The following is a 14,991-nucleotide window of genomic DNA, read 5'->3' as shown; positions in this document are numbered from 1 at the left end:
TTTCGGCCAAGCTTTGTCAAAGCTGCGGCTCTCTGCTGCTGCCACCTTTTGTCCCTCTTGCTCAGCACGACRTGTTGCTCCTCCAATAGCCCCTTCTGTTGCAAGGGAGTCTGCTAGATCAACGTAATTAAGCTTTGGCTGTAAAACAGCTYGTTTTCCTTCCCAAGCTTTTGCTTGGTTTGCCTCATTTTAACTCAAAGTGCTAGATGCAGGTGCCCATTCAGTGTTTGGCTGCATGTCCCTCTGTGTGCCAGTGGCAATGCCCATTGCTTGGTGCTGGGACTCTGTGCTGCTTTCTGCTCCACCCGCTTACCCCTGCCATCATAAGCTAAAGCTGCTGCTTTTGGTCAAAGAAGTGCCACCTTGTCCTAGCCAAAGGTCAAACATCTGCACTCATGTCCACAGACTGACTAGTGACAGTGAAGCTCCGCTGTGTGCCACAGCCCAGCAGCAGGACCTGTTTGAAAAGCCACAACCCATCAGGGCCAGAAATGGTGGGGAAARACTCCCTACGCCCTGCAGAAACCCTTCACAGAAGTGACAGACTGGTCTCCTCCCACCAACAATGCAAATGTCCAGGATGGAGATAGGACATGGTTGACTGCTAAATTTACCCACATCTTTACATCTCTTCTGATTTTACATTTTATTAGTAGCAGTCACATTTGGCAAATTAAAGTCAGCCTCATTACCGATAAAGTACCCCTGCCGCAGGCATGTCATGCATTTCAGACAGCTTGCAGGGCTGACTAAATATTTACTTTCGGATGGCTCATTTCCAAAGTCCAGAAACATATCATGGCCCACAGTACGAAGCGTCCAGGTTTGCCATCAAATTGTCATTGCCCCTTTATGGCACGTTGTTTGCATTCCTGCGCTCTACTTCTCCTACCATGCCGCCTCTGCCCGGCGCCAGGAACGCTCTGGCGTCCCTCTGTCAGGGCGGATGTGCAGATACACGAGGTGCTACCTCCTAGCTCAATGATTCTGGCTACTTACTTAGCAGTAGTTTTTATATCACCTGATCTTGGGTTCTGCCTTCCCTTTCCCACTGCACACATCTAGGCATCTGGCCTCTCACGAGCCCAGCACAGCTTGAACTTGTGCAGCTGGAGGAGGGCAAACTGGGACTTGCTCATAGTGGATGGTTCGATAGTAAATGCAGCGTTTGTATTTTTGGCAACCTTTTGATGACTTATCTCCACTGTTAGTCAGAGCAGTTTGATGCCACAGATGTACTTTTCTGTCTTTTGCAAACTCCTCTTCCCTGCCACAATTGAACCTTCAACCAAAAAATTATTTAAAAAGTTAAAAAAAAAAATCAGACTTTATACAAACACAGAGGAAAAGCTTTGTGAGTCCTTCATGAGCYAGGAGACTCCCTCTGAAAAATGCCCTTGCCACACAGCAATCAAACTGATGCAACTTTTAGAAGGGTGGACAGATTACAGCTGAGCAATTAGCCACCCCGACCATGTAATCGCATGCAATGAGAACACAAGTGTGAAGCACGAGGCTCATCTCACCAACCACCAACGTGTAAATATATTACCTGTTACTGCAGACTCCTTCAATTACCTTAAAGGAGTTCTTCAACAAGGATTTCAAATTTTACTTTCTAAACTTCTGTAAGTCCATCTAAAAGAGGGTCTCCTACTTCTCCTGATAGAAACTCCTGGAAGACTGGGRCACATCGCAAACGATATTGGAAAATATTAGCCAGCAAAAAACAATCTACCCTCTGTGTAATAACCACTTGGGCCTGTACAGCTAAAAAGAAGATGAGGAGAAATTCAACCAACTTAGAATACAGACAATCTGTTATACAATTTTGTACTAGGAAAGAGCCTTTCTAAGTTTCTATAAGTAAGCTTAAAAATCTGAAGCATAAGCCTTTTACTTTTCTCAGTTGTAATAACCATTAAGTGTTTTTAGTGCTGCCTTTTTAAGTCCAACCACTGTATTCAAGACTTTTGCCTCYGGTAAGCATTTCTCAGATGTCCCCCAGGTGGCATATCTGAGGGTATTTTTAGTTGCTCTTTAAAAAGCACCTAGAAGGGTTCTTCTAGGTTTATGAAGGTTTCATTCCTTCCTCTACAAAACACTTCCAATGACTTGAATAAGTCTTAGATCACACACCCTAGGGTAAGAACAGGAGTGAATCAAATCTTACAAAAGCAGAGACAGTGAAGATTTCAAAAGAATTAGAACAAAGTTTTGTCAAGGAATAATTAGTCCAAAAGTTTCAGCCTAGGGTATCCAGGGAATAAAGGAACATTGAGCAAGACCAAGAAAGTTAATATTGCATACAGACCACAAAGAATTAGCTATATAATCGCCTCTCCACAAGAAAAATAAATTAAAATTGAAGCAATACTAGCTGTAGTAACAAACAAACAGATGCTGCCCCAGATACTCAAAAATATTCAAAGATTTTAGATCTTGAACTCAAACTACCTTAAACAAGCCAGATTTCCAGAAGTGCTAAATTCCTAGCCTTTGAAAATCCATGTCAGCCATTCCCAAATGGGAGACTGAAAAACCCACAGTCATTTCCAAAAAGCCAAATCACTGCTCCTYTGTTTCAGGGAACAGTTGGAGAGCAGAGCGCCTTACATGCTTATAAAGAGAAACAAATTCACCTAATGAACATGCGGCACCCACGTCACTCCTAGGACACCCAAAGTGCCTCCAAAGCAAGAGTAAATCACAGCCAGTGACAACGAGGTGTGCCACTGTGCTTCTCCAAAGCTGCTGAGCTGAGATAAGGGGCGAATACTGATGGAGGAAGGTTTCAAGGAGAGATGGGTCATGCCAAGGAATCTGTAGGAAACTACGTGGCCCTGAGGTCCCTGGGACCCCACGGAGCATGAACTTTGGAAAGTGCTATCATAATCACACTGCTCCTCCCTTCCTTCAAACCCTGCCAGCTAACCAGTCGCTCCATCTCGTGTCCACCAAGGTCTGTCATTCAATTATGCCCAAAATGGTCCCACAGGGCCTTTTAYGATGTCCACAAGATGCCAGGTGACCTGCAGTGGGAAGCTGCTCTCACCTAGCAGGACAACGCTCTGCCCCGACATACTACCATTTCTGATGCACCGGAGCAGCAATGGGCAACTGTTGGCCTGAAGGACTGATGTGACCCCCACTGCGCACCACAGGCCTCTTGTGGGCTCAGCACACAGCGATACACCCATACAAATGGCACACCCCCACCACAGCACCCAGCCTCTGCAATCACACCCCTGGCAGAGCCCTCCTCCTTGATCTGCGTTGCTACTTGTCACCTGCGGTGTTTCATGAACCACGCGGCACAATGCAGGCAGGCGGGAGTCTGCAACTCAAGCGTTGCAGAAAACATTGCCCTCCCAACACTGAAAATGCCTCCTTCCTTCCTTGTGATAGCATACAGTTTGGCAGGTTGACAGGACAAGCCCCAACGGGCGCGCGGGTAAGCATGGTGACGGCCATTCAGAAACCGCTCTGCCCTCTGGCTGCATCGCTGCCAGGATGCTTCGCGCGCCTTTGGTTCTTGTAGGCTGGTGAAGTGGCTGCGAGGAGTGTTTCGTAAAGAGATCATAACGAATGAAAACCTGCATGGAGTAGTTCATGGGAAAGTCACACTGCTATCGCTTGGCTCTGAGCGCCCTGTCCTAGCAGTCTCCTGTCCTCTCCCAGCCGTGGGGCAGTAGCAGCCAGCTCCGGTCAGGAGGGAAGCACCAGGAAGGTGCTTTAATAGCCAGACCCCAAACTCCTCCAATAGCACAGCTATTTCACCATCTACAGCAGCCCTATTTCAGGCAGCAGTAAAACAGAGAAGAGTAGCAGGTCCTTCTTCCCTCCTCTATAAACGAAGGCAAATTTTGGAAATGCTCCCCTATTTCCTTCCAGCCAGGCCCCTTCATGTGCCAATTTTGCTGTCCCAGAGGCCTCAGTAAATTTAAAAGCACTAAGCCTTTCCCCCCAGATCTTTGAGCCAGAGGTCATTGCCCCGAAGTCCTCCTCCTTCCCAACCACCCTCCACATGCACTCAAAGCTGCACATTTCCATTCATCCCGATCTTTCCTCCCTACCTTGTCTGATATTTCTTCCCACGCAAGAACCACATCCTTCCTGCCCCAAGCTTGCCAGACTCTCCCACGACAAGGCTAGGTTCGTTCACAGAAGCAGATCTAAATTAAATGTATGCATGATCCTTTCAATCTAAAGCAGAGTGCCTTGTCATGTACTTGCATGACCAAGGGTAAAACTCTTCCACCCACACTGTCACCAGCACCTACTGCGAGGCTAAACACTCTGCAGCCCTGCACCTCAGCCTCTTCTTCTGGTGGCTACCCTCAGCCTCACTGACCCTTATGGCTGGCTGACCTGGCTTTTCCCTGCTGCTTTTCTGGAACAGTAAAATGCTAGCATGCATCTGTTTCTGATAAAGAATAAAAAATATCAGAAACAACCTCCTCCTGAAAGATGGATACAAGTTGTGCTCACAAGGACTCTACCTGTTCAGGATGCCAGAGGCAGAAGAAGAGGTAAGTCCAGGAAACACTGGATGCATTCCCCCTAGGCAATAGGTATTTGCATGCACCCACCTTGTGGTAGACAGTCTGCATCCCAAAGACTATATAMTTGAAACAATGATATCATAAATGAATCGGGGCAAGGGGTGGAAGGAAAAAAAAAGTCTCATTGCCCCATCCAATGCATGAGGAACAAAAGTGCAGAGGGATGAGACGACTTACTCAGATCACAGGAAAATTGTGACACAGCCAAGTCCCAAATCCCAGCTCAAGGACTTAACCACAGACTGTTCTGTGCTTTCTATTTTGTGTTAACAAAGAAAACAGTATTTCCCCTGATTTTGGTCCCCAGTGACATTGCCACAGTTGCTGTCCAGTCACGAAATATTCCAGGAGTGGGAAGAGCAGATGAAGCTGTAGTGAGTCACGAGCAGACACTGGATTATTGTGTAACCTGCACAGCAAGGGTCAAGGACTCCTTCCTGATGCTGCTTCCACTGGGGAGACCAGACCGAAATATTTTGGGCCCTTCCATAATATTCTGTTTTTTTTTAAAAAAAATATTCTTCAGGACTGTTATGATAGGCTTGATAAGTCTGCTACCACCTCCACGCAGCCTTGTGGGAAAACAGCAGACACACACTCAAACAGGACACTGCACCTCCACGAAACCTTGTGCTTTCAGAGCACGGGTTGCAGGGAACGGCGTTCAAATATCCATAATTATGCAGCAGGGGTAACTTCAGAAACACCAGCTCTGCCGACGGGCACCTCAGCACCCTGCGTACTCACGCTCACCCACCACCCCCTCACTTCCCAAAAGCAGCTGCACTGCTCTCCAGCAGGGCCTCTGCACCGGGCACACAGGCAAGATGAAAGCAGGGCGAGCAGACTAAGGAGCTTGCTTGCTCTTTAGCCCTTTCATATATACAAATTTTCCCCCTCATTATTTCCTAGTGCTCCTTCTGCTGCAGTAACCACTGGAGGACTAGAAGGCAAAGGGGCAGCTCCTGCGAGGGAAGGAGGCCCCAAGCAGCCTCCACAGCTCAGCACTGACCCAGTCCCCTTGAGCCTTGCACCTTGCAGTAGCATGGAGGGAAGCCACCAGGCAGGTGCCTCTCCGTGCCTTTGAGGGCTAGATCCGTACTCCAGGACCTGCAGCCAGCYCAGCTCTTCCTCCCTTGGGAAAGGGCCCCACCTATGGGTAAATGACCACAGAGGAGCATCCTGCCACTGACATTCGGAGGATGCTTTGGGAGGGAGTGGAGGGAAGAAGGAGCCTAGTTTACCCAAGGCCCACAAAAACTGAGTGAGGCTGCCTTCAAACTTTCAGTGCCATCCTCTGATGGATACACAGGAGGAAGCCGGTGGACCTAACTCTAAAACTGCTGGCCTAAAAGTAGTAGGAGCTCAGGTCCTTTCTCAGGCAGAGGTCCAAGGGCAGGAAGGGTCAGCAGAGGAGCTTGCAGTGGACCTGTCTGCCACACAAAGGCAGCACAGTTGGGACCAACTGGTGACATCATGAACATGTGTGATGCAACAGCAGACTCCAGGACTTGACCATGAACATGGAAATACTGTGCTAGACAGCCAGAACTCAGGTTTCCAGCAGAGTTTAAGCAGCAAAGAGCTCTTGCATGTGGGTACAGAGGGTGGAATTTGTTCCACCAAAACCCAGATGGCCAAGGAAACAGTTACCGATGCCCTGGCTGCTTTCACCTGAAGTCCTCTGCAGTAACAGAGACAAAAATGAGCTTGGAGAAGCAGACAGTCTCCTCGAGCTATTTTGGGCCTGTTTCAGGAGATGCATCATGCTACAGAGGTGCCCATACCTCTGCATTAACCATACAGAATCTGAATGGCAAATTTAGGTGTCGTTGTCTACAGCATAGATGCCTGAGATTAGGATGAACTCCACCCAAAGTGTGCTGACGCAGTCCTTGGGTTCAAGAGCAGGTTAAACAATTCATCAGAGCTGAAAAGTTGAGAGGATGGGGATGGAGGAGAGAAACAGACTATCCTGGACCTGAGCTTTGCTCCAACAAGCTGTGCAGGAATGGGGGATGCAACACGTCATGTAGGCAAGGCTAATGTAGACCTTATAGACATAATCATGAGGACCACAGCTTTCAAAATTAAGATAAAAAATGAATAAGAAATAGCTTGAATCTCCTTCATCCTGTTTTTTTTTCCCACGGAAGGCCACCACCAAATGCCACAGATTGAAAAGTCGATTTGACTCCTAAAGGTCTTYGACTCTTTCCCTAGTCCAATGGCTCAGCCCGTTCTTCCTGCTGATGCCACCACGCYGCGGAGCACAAGCGACAGATGGACCACACCACAGCTCCCAGATAAGCCGACACCACCTCACCCTCCAAAGCCACCCGACACAGAGAACAAAGGGACGCCTGTACCGGCGTCACCGAGCCACGACGCTCGGCCGGCGGCGTCCCCGGGCGAGAAACGCTGGGGTTTGTGCTGGAAGGGGGCAGGAGCGGTTCCCGGCAGCAGAATGCTCCGCTTTGTCTGGGAAGGGAGCGCAACCCTCTCGCCCCGCGCCCTGCTCCCGCCCAGCCCTCGGCCCTCGAAACGCCCACGGTCTTTCCATTCTGCTGCCGCCTAAGAAATTCCCTGCCAGAGGACATTGCTCAAATGGTTTATTGGAGGAGGGGGAAAGGAAAAAAAAAAAAAGTATAATTCCGTACTTCAGGCAAACAAACTCCTAAACAAACTGTCTTTCTTCTCCCCTTGACGAAGGGGGATAATAGCACAGCCAACAGAAAGAAAAATAAAAACCCATCCCCAAGCCCTGCTATAGTAGTATTAAATAAGAGACCAAAGGGGATTTTCCTGGCCAAACCCAAGTTCAAAAGAAGAATTGCTCYAAGAGATTTAAGCCCAGAGCTGAGTCACTAAAATGAAGAAGCCTCTCCCCATCTGTCGAAAGCAAACAAATCTTGGGTCATGCAGCAAAGCTCCGCTATGTCCTCGTTAGAAAGAAAGAAGTAAGGAAAAGAAACCAAGTGTAATTAATCATAGTCCCAGAAGAAAGGAAGAAACCTTTGCAGTTAGGCTACCTACGCGCATCTTTCCACTTTTGAAAACAAATCCCAGCCTTATTCCTTCACCCTTAACCCACAGCATTGACACAAAAGTCTACAACCAACACTGAATCACCTCTTTCCAGCAGTGCACAACCTTCTGCAGTTYGCAGTCCCCTAGCAGTTTTCAGGATGTGTGTGTGTGTGTGGGGGGAGACACCTTTGCACAGCCTACCCCAGATCTACTTTTCTTAGCTGCCTTTTGGGGATTGTCTGTGGAGCAGTTTACAGGCTCGGAGACCTCGGAGGTACCACAGCAGCTATGTGCAAGCTAGGAACTTATAGYTGTAAGCCTGATCCAACTGACTGATCACCAAAATGCACCTAAAAATAAAAAAAATTACAAACACAAAAGCCTTTCCAAATGATTGAAATTAAGAGTGCTTGTGTTAAGTAATTGGTCTGTGCCTGATCGTCAGCTGGTATAAATCTGCCTGGCCATCATCCTGCCCACARAAGGCTCCTCCTTTGCAGGTGCATGCAGTGTTTGCACAGGGGCGAGTGTAAAGGGTTACATTAATGATAGAGGTTTCCAGTAGTTAAATGCAATAGGGGGAAGAAAGCCTGCAAGCAACTCCTTGATTTGCAAGAGGCAGAGCCACATCCCACAACATGACAGRCAGACTTATTTTAGAAGGAAGGAGACTGCATCATTTTTCTGTGATAAATAAAGAAAAAAAATTGAAGTAACTGTGCAGCTCGAGGTGCCGTCAGAGCCTCCCCGTACCACGCGCCTGCGGGGTCTGGCCTGGAGCCCAACGAGCCCTCCTTGCGCCGMGGCCGCCAGGAGGGTCCCGCTCGCGTGGTGGGCGCCCGTCTGCTGCGACGCGAGCGCCCCGAGCCCCTCCGGCGGGGAGCACAGATCCCTGCGGGGGAAACGCAGCCCCGCGGGAGGGCACGGCACAGCACGGCACGGCAGAGCAGGGGGCTTTCCGCCGTGCCCCTCCGGGGCTTGGCCACGCTGGGGTGCTCCCACCCTGGGCGCTGAGCAGCCCTGCGCCACTCGTTAGCCAAAGCTGCCCTCCGCCGGGTGGGAGCGAAATAACCCCCTAACACAGGAAATTCGAAAGCCATATAATTTTTAAGCATGGTCTCCTTATTTTCCTGTCATTACAGGGAAAATATAAGGGCCAGAATCTTCCCAAACAAGCACCCAGCAGTCTGGGGAATCTGCAAGCGTCGTGTTGCCCGACAGCACCAAGCCCCGTCCTCCAAAAGCCAGGCTGCATTCACGTACTGCAAGTTTAATGGAGAAATGGAGGAATCCCTCCCACGCCTGATTCTTTCCACGGTCACCTCTTCTACGACACAAGCCAGTGGCTGAGACGCACCACCACTGGAAAGCAAAAGCCTCATCCTTCTGCGAAATGACAATGCTGTTTAAACGGTGATGTTTAAATATGGGCATATAACCCAGGATTAAGCCAAAAACCAAGGTAATCTTTACTTTCAGCCAGTTAACACACACTGAAGCAATACAGTTATCATATTTGATGAAAAATGATACTCTTTAGAGGACACCTAGGCAGCAACATCCATAAATGCCCATAAAGTCCCAAATTAACCTTGTATTATGTACATCTCCAATTTTCCTTTTATGCGACCGTACAGTGATGACAACGTGGCTCCGCCAAGCCAGCTTAGTGTCAATCAGCAAACACAGAACAGGCACCAGCGGCAAGGGAACTGGTGGAGCAACACACAACACACAGTACCGTAACTGGGCATGCCCTGCGAACCACGTCCACGCTACATACCATTACGTATGTTTTGCAACACGTATGAAGAAGGAAAAGGATCACAATCCGAAGTCAGGAAAAGCTAAAGCGTTGTATCCGCTGCCTATTGAAATCAGGGGTATTTCACCAGGCTGWCTGCAGTTCACGAAAACTGGTATTTAACGAACATTACCTCACTTGATAATTAAGTGGAGCGAGGATACGCAGCTCTGCGGCAGCGGCCAAGCAAAGGCTGCAGGCAGACCGGGTCTATCAGGACAGACCGATGGTGACATCTAGTGGACACGAAACCTTAGTGACACTGATTTCTTCTTGGAGAAAGGAAACCTCCAGAAGTCCAGAGTTCCCCCTAATCATCTTTAGCCTCAACCTACACTACAGAACCACTACAAAGCTCACAAATGTTGAAAAAGAAGCTATTTCCATGCTAATCTGAATCTGCAGAAATAAGAGTCCATTAAAAAAAGCAGAGCAAAATAAATGCTCTAAATCAGGAATTTCTTTTCTATTGCAGGACCTAAGAACTGCAGTCCATTACAACGTGCTGGGTTGTGGAAGGTGCAAAGGCAGTGCTTGCGGCTCAAAGCTGCATGCTTTAGTCCCTAGCCTTGCTTTGACAGGGCTAAACCTCCTCATTTCTGCCCCCACTGTCCCAAGCTTGCTTTCCTCTTTCCTCAAGTCTTGTTCTGTATTGAGCATCCCTCCAAGCACATCAATTTTTGCACGAGTTTCGCACTGCCAGAGATTTCCATTTCGCAACCATACAGCACCATTTCTAAACAGCAGGCTACGCAGCTGTGCATTGCTCTTCTGCACACTCTTCTCCAAGCAGTAGGGAGCTGGGAGAGAAACTTAAACTCATTTTCCTCATTTAGCTTGTTTTATTTTATTTTATTTTTACTTTAATCTTTCCTACTTCAATATCAACAGAGGCAGAAGATGAGCTATTCAACTAGGCCTCCTTAAAAACAAAGCAAATAGTTCTTTTTTGCATTACGAAAAACAAAATATGGAATTCTAGTATGATCCTTTACTATCACCAGCATGGCAAAAAAAGGGTCTACAACTGAGTTATTCAACACCACTGTAATGCTGCCAATTCTTCCTCATCCTCTGGCACAACAGGACATAGGGGTTGGCTTACTATAGGAGCCAGTCCAAGAATGTTTTACTGTATTGACTCCTCTTGCTAAAAACAAAACAAAACAAAAAGCAAACAAAAAACAAAACAAAACAAAACAAAAAAAATCAGTGAAAACCTACTAATAGAGAAATCTTCTGGCCATTCTAATTTGTACCAGGCCTTGCTCTGGCACAAGAATGCAGCACGCACAGTTAAACACTTAAAGAATAAGATATCATCAAAAGCTGGGGGAAAAAAACACCCAAAATACTCCTTAGCATTTCTCTCAGTGGTTGCAACAAGGCCAGCTGGACAATTCAATCACTCACCCGAATTTGGTGGAGAGGACACCTCCCACTGCAGAGCCAACGATAATTCCTACTCCGAAGCAAAGGCCCAACTTCCCCAACGCATCAGCACGTTGAGAAGGAATAGTCAGATCTGTAATAACCTTCTGAGTACCTGCCATGAAAAACATTCAGTGAAAAGAGAAACACTTGCTGCAGGATCTAGGGGTGGGCATAATTTTTTTAGGCTATGGGAACTGTGCTTCCTAGGAAGGAGTCCTTGCAACCTTGGGCAAATGCTTACACACTACTGAGTTGGGTTGATTCAGTCCATAAATTATTGGGAAACAAAGACTCAACCCACTTAAATAAACAACTTTAGGGGTGGCAAAAGTAGGCTTAACACCCTGTCAACTTTTAGCCTCTTGCAGTGTTACATGAGTTATACAGACTTCTACTAGCTAAAGGCTAAAGGTTGTGGGTTTTTTTTTTTTTTTTTTTTTTTTTTTTTAACACTGAAAGCATCTAGGAAAGCCAGATCAGAGCACAATGGCTTGGTGGGAAATGAAAGGCATTTTTGTAACCACATATAATTTTGACTAATATGCTCATTTTCCCAGGCTTTATATGCACTACACGTTAGAGAAAAGCTCCCCTACAAAACCTGCTGCCTGCGAGAAGGCAGCTGAGGTATTTGGGATAGCAGTGCTGCAAGCAAGCATCCATTATCTATGTCCAAAATGGGGAAATTCCAACAGTTTGCTCAAGATTATGCAGCAGGACAGATCTGGGTCTATGGCCAACAAGTGTTGCTTCCTCTAACCAGTATCATGTGCTGCCTCATATTCTTACTGCTTTAACCCTGGTAGCCACAAACACGCTCCTCCCGCTTTCCTTCTTGCTGCTGAGCCTGTTGATTTTGAGCAAGGTGAGCAAGAACAGTGGAGTTGGGCAACAAAAACAATTTGGAAAGTCCCTCAGCCCGACCGACCTTACCTGGTAACCCGTGCATGAACACTGCTGGCAGCCGGGAGAGGAAGAGGAGAGGGATGCTGGTGGAGATGGATGCCAACAGGAAGAAGGCACTTCCAGACACACAGGAAAGCATCAAGGCAGTTCGGGCACCAAACTGGTCAGCAAACCTGGCACAGAAAGTGTGTAAGGTTTTCAGATGTGGGACTATGCAGGACATTATAAATGCAGCACACAACTACCCAAGCCACACAGTCATTTATTTGCTGCCAGAAGTGCAGATCAATGATTTTCAGGAGTGCTCACTACCCAAGAGAGGGCAGGATTTCCAAAGCAGTTCAGCTCACAGGGCGCTGAGCACTGTGACAATTTCTCCTCACTGGGGATTGCTAGAAACACAGAAATCACACCTATGAAAAAATACTCGAAGCCTTACCTGGACTCAAGTGCAAGGTACAGTGCTGAAACGCAGCTAACCAGCCCACCCCGGGGATGTGGGCACAGGCAGCAGCTACCATCGCTCAGCTGACAACCAAACCCCTCGTTAGCAACGAGCACTTCACTGCGCTTCCTTAAACTGCTTCCACTGACATTTAAACCAATAAATGTGTTTTATCACAGGCAGAGGCAGTTACAGCAGCTCAGCTGACATTCAGGTCAGGTCTAATAGCGATTGAAATTATTCCAATTCCTTTCCAGAGCACGTTCAAAACAACAGTTCTCACTCGGTTTCAATTAAAAAAAAATAAAGAGAAAGTTTTCTGTTTAGGTTCAATACAGACTTTGCAATAGTGGCTCCAATTTGCTCCCCTTTGAAGGGGGAAAAAAAGAAATAGTCAAATTAGGTTTTGTTTTTGATTCAGGTTTTGTTCAACTCCCTGGTTTAAATGAATTGGTTTTACAAGAGATTTTAAAACGTTAATTTGGACAAAGTCCAAGAGTACCACAGAAACTGTACTTAGCAACTGGGACTGAGATTACTGTAAGATAGGCCCTAGTAAAGCTTTTCACTCCCAATTCCTTTCTCCATTTTATTAACGTTTTATATTATAGTTAGCAGATAAATGGTATCTTGCATAAAAGGCTAGTCTACAAACAAACTCAAGCATAAGTAATGCAAGGAGTTTATGTTGAGGAAGAAGTACAGGTCAAAACTTCTGTTTACATCAAACCCAGGGAAGTTTATGTTAGCTGTTTGTAACCCAAAGGCCTCTATTCACTCCAGGGCTTTCTTGGTTTTGTTCTGAATTTCAGTGCTTCATCTTCTCGTGGCTGTTAAGCAACATCAGTCAAGAAGAACAAGAAAAAATGATGTAAGCGACTTCCACACTTTCATTTTTTATTGTTTCTGCCTTTCCATTAAAATCTACCTCTGCACTGAGGACAAAGTGTTTGCAAATCTCGAAAAAGCCTTTTAATCTCAAATCTACATTGCAATTTAGGCTTCAGTATGGCAACACTTACCTTCAATCTCTACTGCATCACTGGGAGCCCAGGCCTAAACTGATTTTTGTACGCCATTTCCCTGTTCCCATTAAGTATCTCTTCCGGACATTAGTGAATAACATGCATGGACCAAAAAAAACAATTTCAGATGGTACCAGGCCCAGAACAGAGATACAACTCTCCAATTTCATATAATAATAGAAAAATTATTAAAACTGGGTTACCTACACCATCTTAATTATTGGAATTAGGAATAAATTTTCTTCTAAGATGTACTGAAGAATTTTTTTTTATAGTTACAATCATTAATTTAAAAAAGTGTGTTCTGTGGTAGCAGCTAAAGGCTTTGGGAGATCAGATCCCCAAAGTGCTATGCGCTGTGTGCCAGAGTATCCCCTACAGCTTACAGTCTAAATCTACGTTTCTGTAGATGAGCTTGTAGATACATCAGTCCCTAATATTCACATAAAAGCTAGAGGAATTCTAGCGTTGTTTTTAACCACGCTGACCTTGACCTAGAAATAATATGACCGTCATTCTTTTCACTGATAGCTTTACTTAATATTAATAAATAAGAACTCTCTTTTTTAAAGGCTTCCCAATCACGTGACATTTCTAAGTTTACACATGGCTATAAAATGTCTGCAAGATTAAATCATCAGAACTCAAGCTCCAAGGACCTGAGTATACTGTTACACTTAAACGGTTGTGATTAAAATGTAGCTAAGTTAATATAAAGGCCGCTTCTAGGCTGCAGTATTTGTAATTACAATATTTATTTTCCCCCTGTCCATTTATGAAATCTTCAAACATTTCAATGTGAGCATGAACTAGAAATAAAGAATTTTTATTAAAATACAGGAATGCCTGGCTTTTTTCAGGAATGAAAAGGGTCATGAGAATTGTTCTCACTTACCTTCCAAAAATGGGACCTCCCACGAGCTGAAGGACACCAAAGGTTGTCTGGAGGTAGCCAAACCCCACCGAGTCCAAACCTAGGCTCTTTGCCAAGTACTAAAAACAAACAAAACAAACAAACAAAAAAATGAGAACAGGGAAATGAAATACATTGTATTTCTGAATAAAGAGCTTCAGGTCTGCACCTAGAGGACTACAGCTCTAAGCACTCGCTTCCTCCAGCTCACAGCACACACAGCTTAACCCGTCAGCTAAGCGCAGCTCACTGGAGGTGCGGCGGTGCCCCAAACCAGCCTGCCTGCCCGACGCGCGCTCTGGACCCAGGTCCAGAAACTTCCCCGGCTCGGCTTGGTCCTGCGGGGCAAAGCACAGGGATCCGGTAAACGAAGATGTGCTTTCCAAAACTGCTTTGCTACCTGTAGCCTGGACTATTCGTTATAAGCAGCGTATGACCGGCCCTTGGGTATATTAAAAGGACAACGCCAAGAGCCAACCTCCTCTGGGTGGTCTCACCTACTGCTTGCTTGGAATTTAGAAAGCCTGAAGCAGGCGTTGTGCCTTTCTCAGGCTTCCTAGGGAGAGTTATTTTGTGCACGAACAGAACTGCTGCTATTTAGACTATCCTGCTAGCTGTTCTCATGGCCCAGTGTGAATACACCAATCTGCCACAAATAAACCGTCTCTCAGCCGACTGGCTCAGGTTATGGCTTAGCACCAGAACTCGGGGTGCAACCTGCCTGGGAGGCACAAAACTACCGAACTCTCCCAAAAGGCACGGGGGCACCAGAGATACAGATGGACAGCCAGACTACCACAGATTCGAAGCGCATGAACAGAAAAAGAAACAAGAGAGGGGACAAGTGTGGGGGGCAAAAAAAAAAAAAA

The 14,991-nt window shown here is 46.4% G+C and overlaps 1 protein-coding gene across 1 annotated transcript in view; it reads right to left on the bottom strand.

Annotated features, from left to right (window-relative positions):
- SLC67A1 (solute carrier family 67 member 1) overlaps positions 1-14,991 on the bottom strand; it is a 61,241-nt gene that overhangs the window by 45,148 nt on the left and 1,102 nt on the right. The window contains exons 2-4 of the mRNA XM_085317240.1: positions 14,105-14,202; positions 11,767-11,912; positions 10,813-10,945 (exon numbers count right to left, since the gene is read on the bottom strand). Of these exons, the coding sequence (XP_085173366.1) occupies positions 10,813-10,945; positions 11,767-11,912; positions 14,105-14,202 (377 nt within the window). The remainder of the gene's footprint in view (positions 1-10,812; positions 10,946-11,766; positions 11,913-14,104; positions 14,203-14,991) is intronic.

The sequence above is a fragment of the Rhea americana genome, unplaced genomic scaffold (assembly GCF_003343005.1).
Source record: "Rhea americana isolate MKP2758 unplaced genomic scaffold, rheAme1 scaffold_49, whole genome shotgun sequence".
Lineage (NCBI taxonomy): Eukaryota > Metazoa > Chordata > Aves > Rheiformes > Rheidae > Rhea > Rhea americana.
The sequence above is the reverse complement of the archived record's forward strand: the minus strand, read 5'-3'. Positions and strand labels throughout refer to the sequence as shown.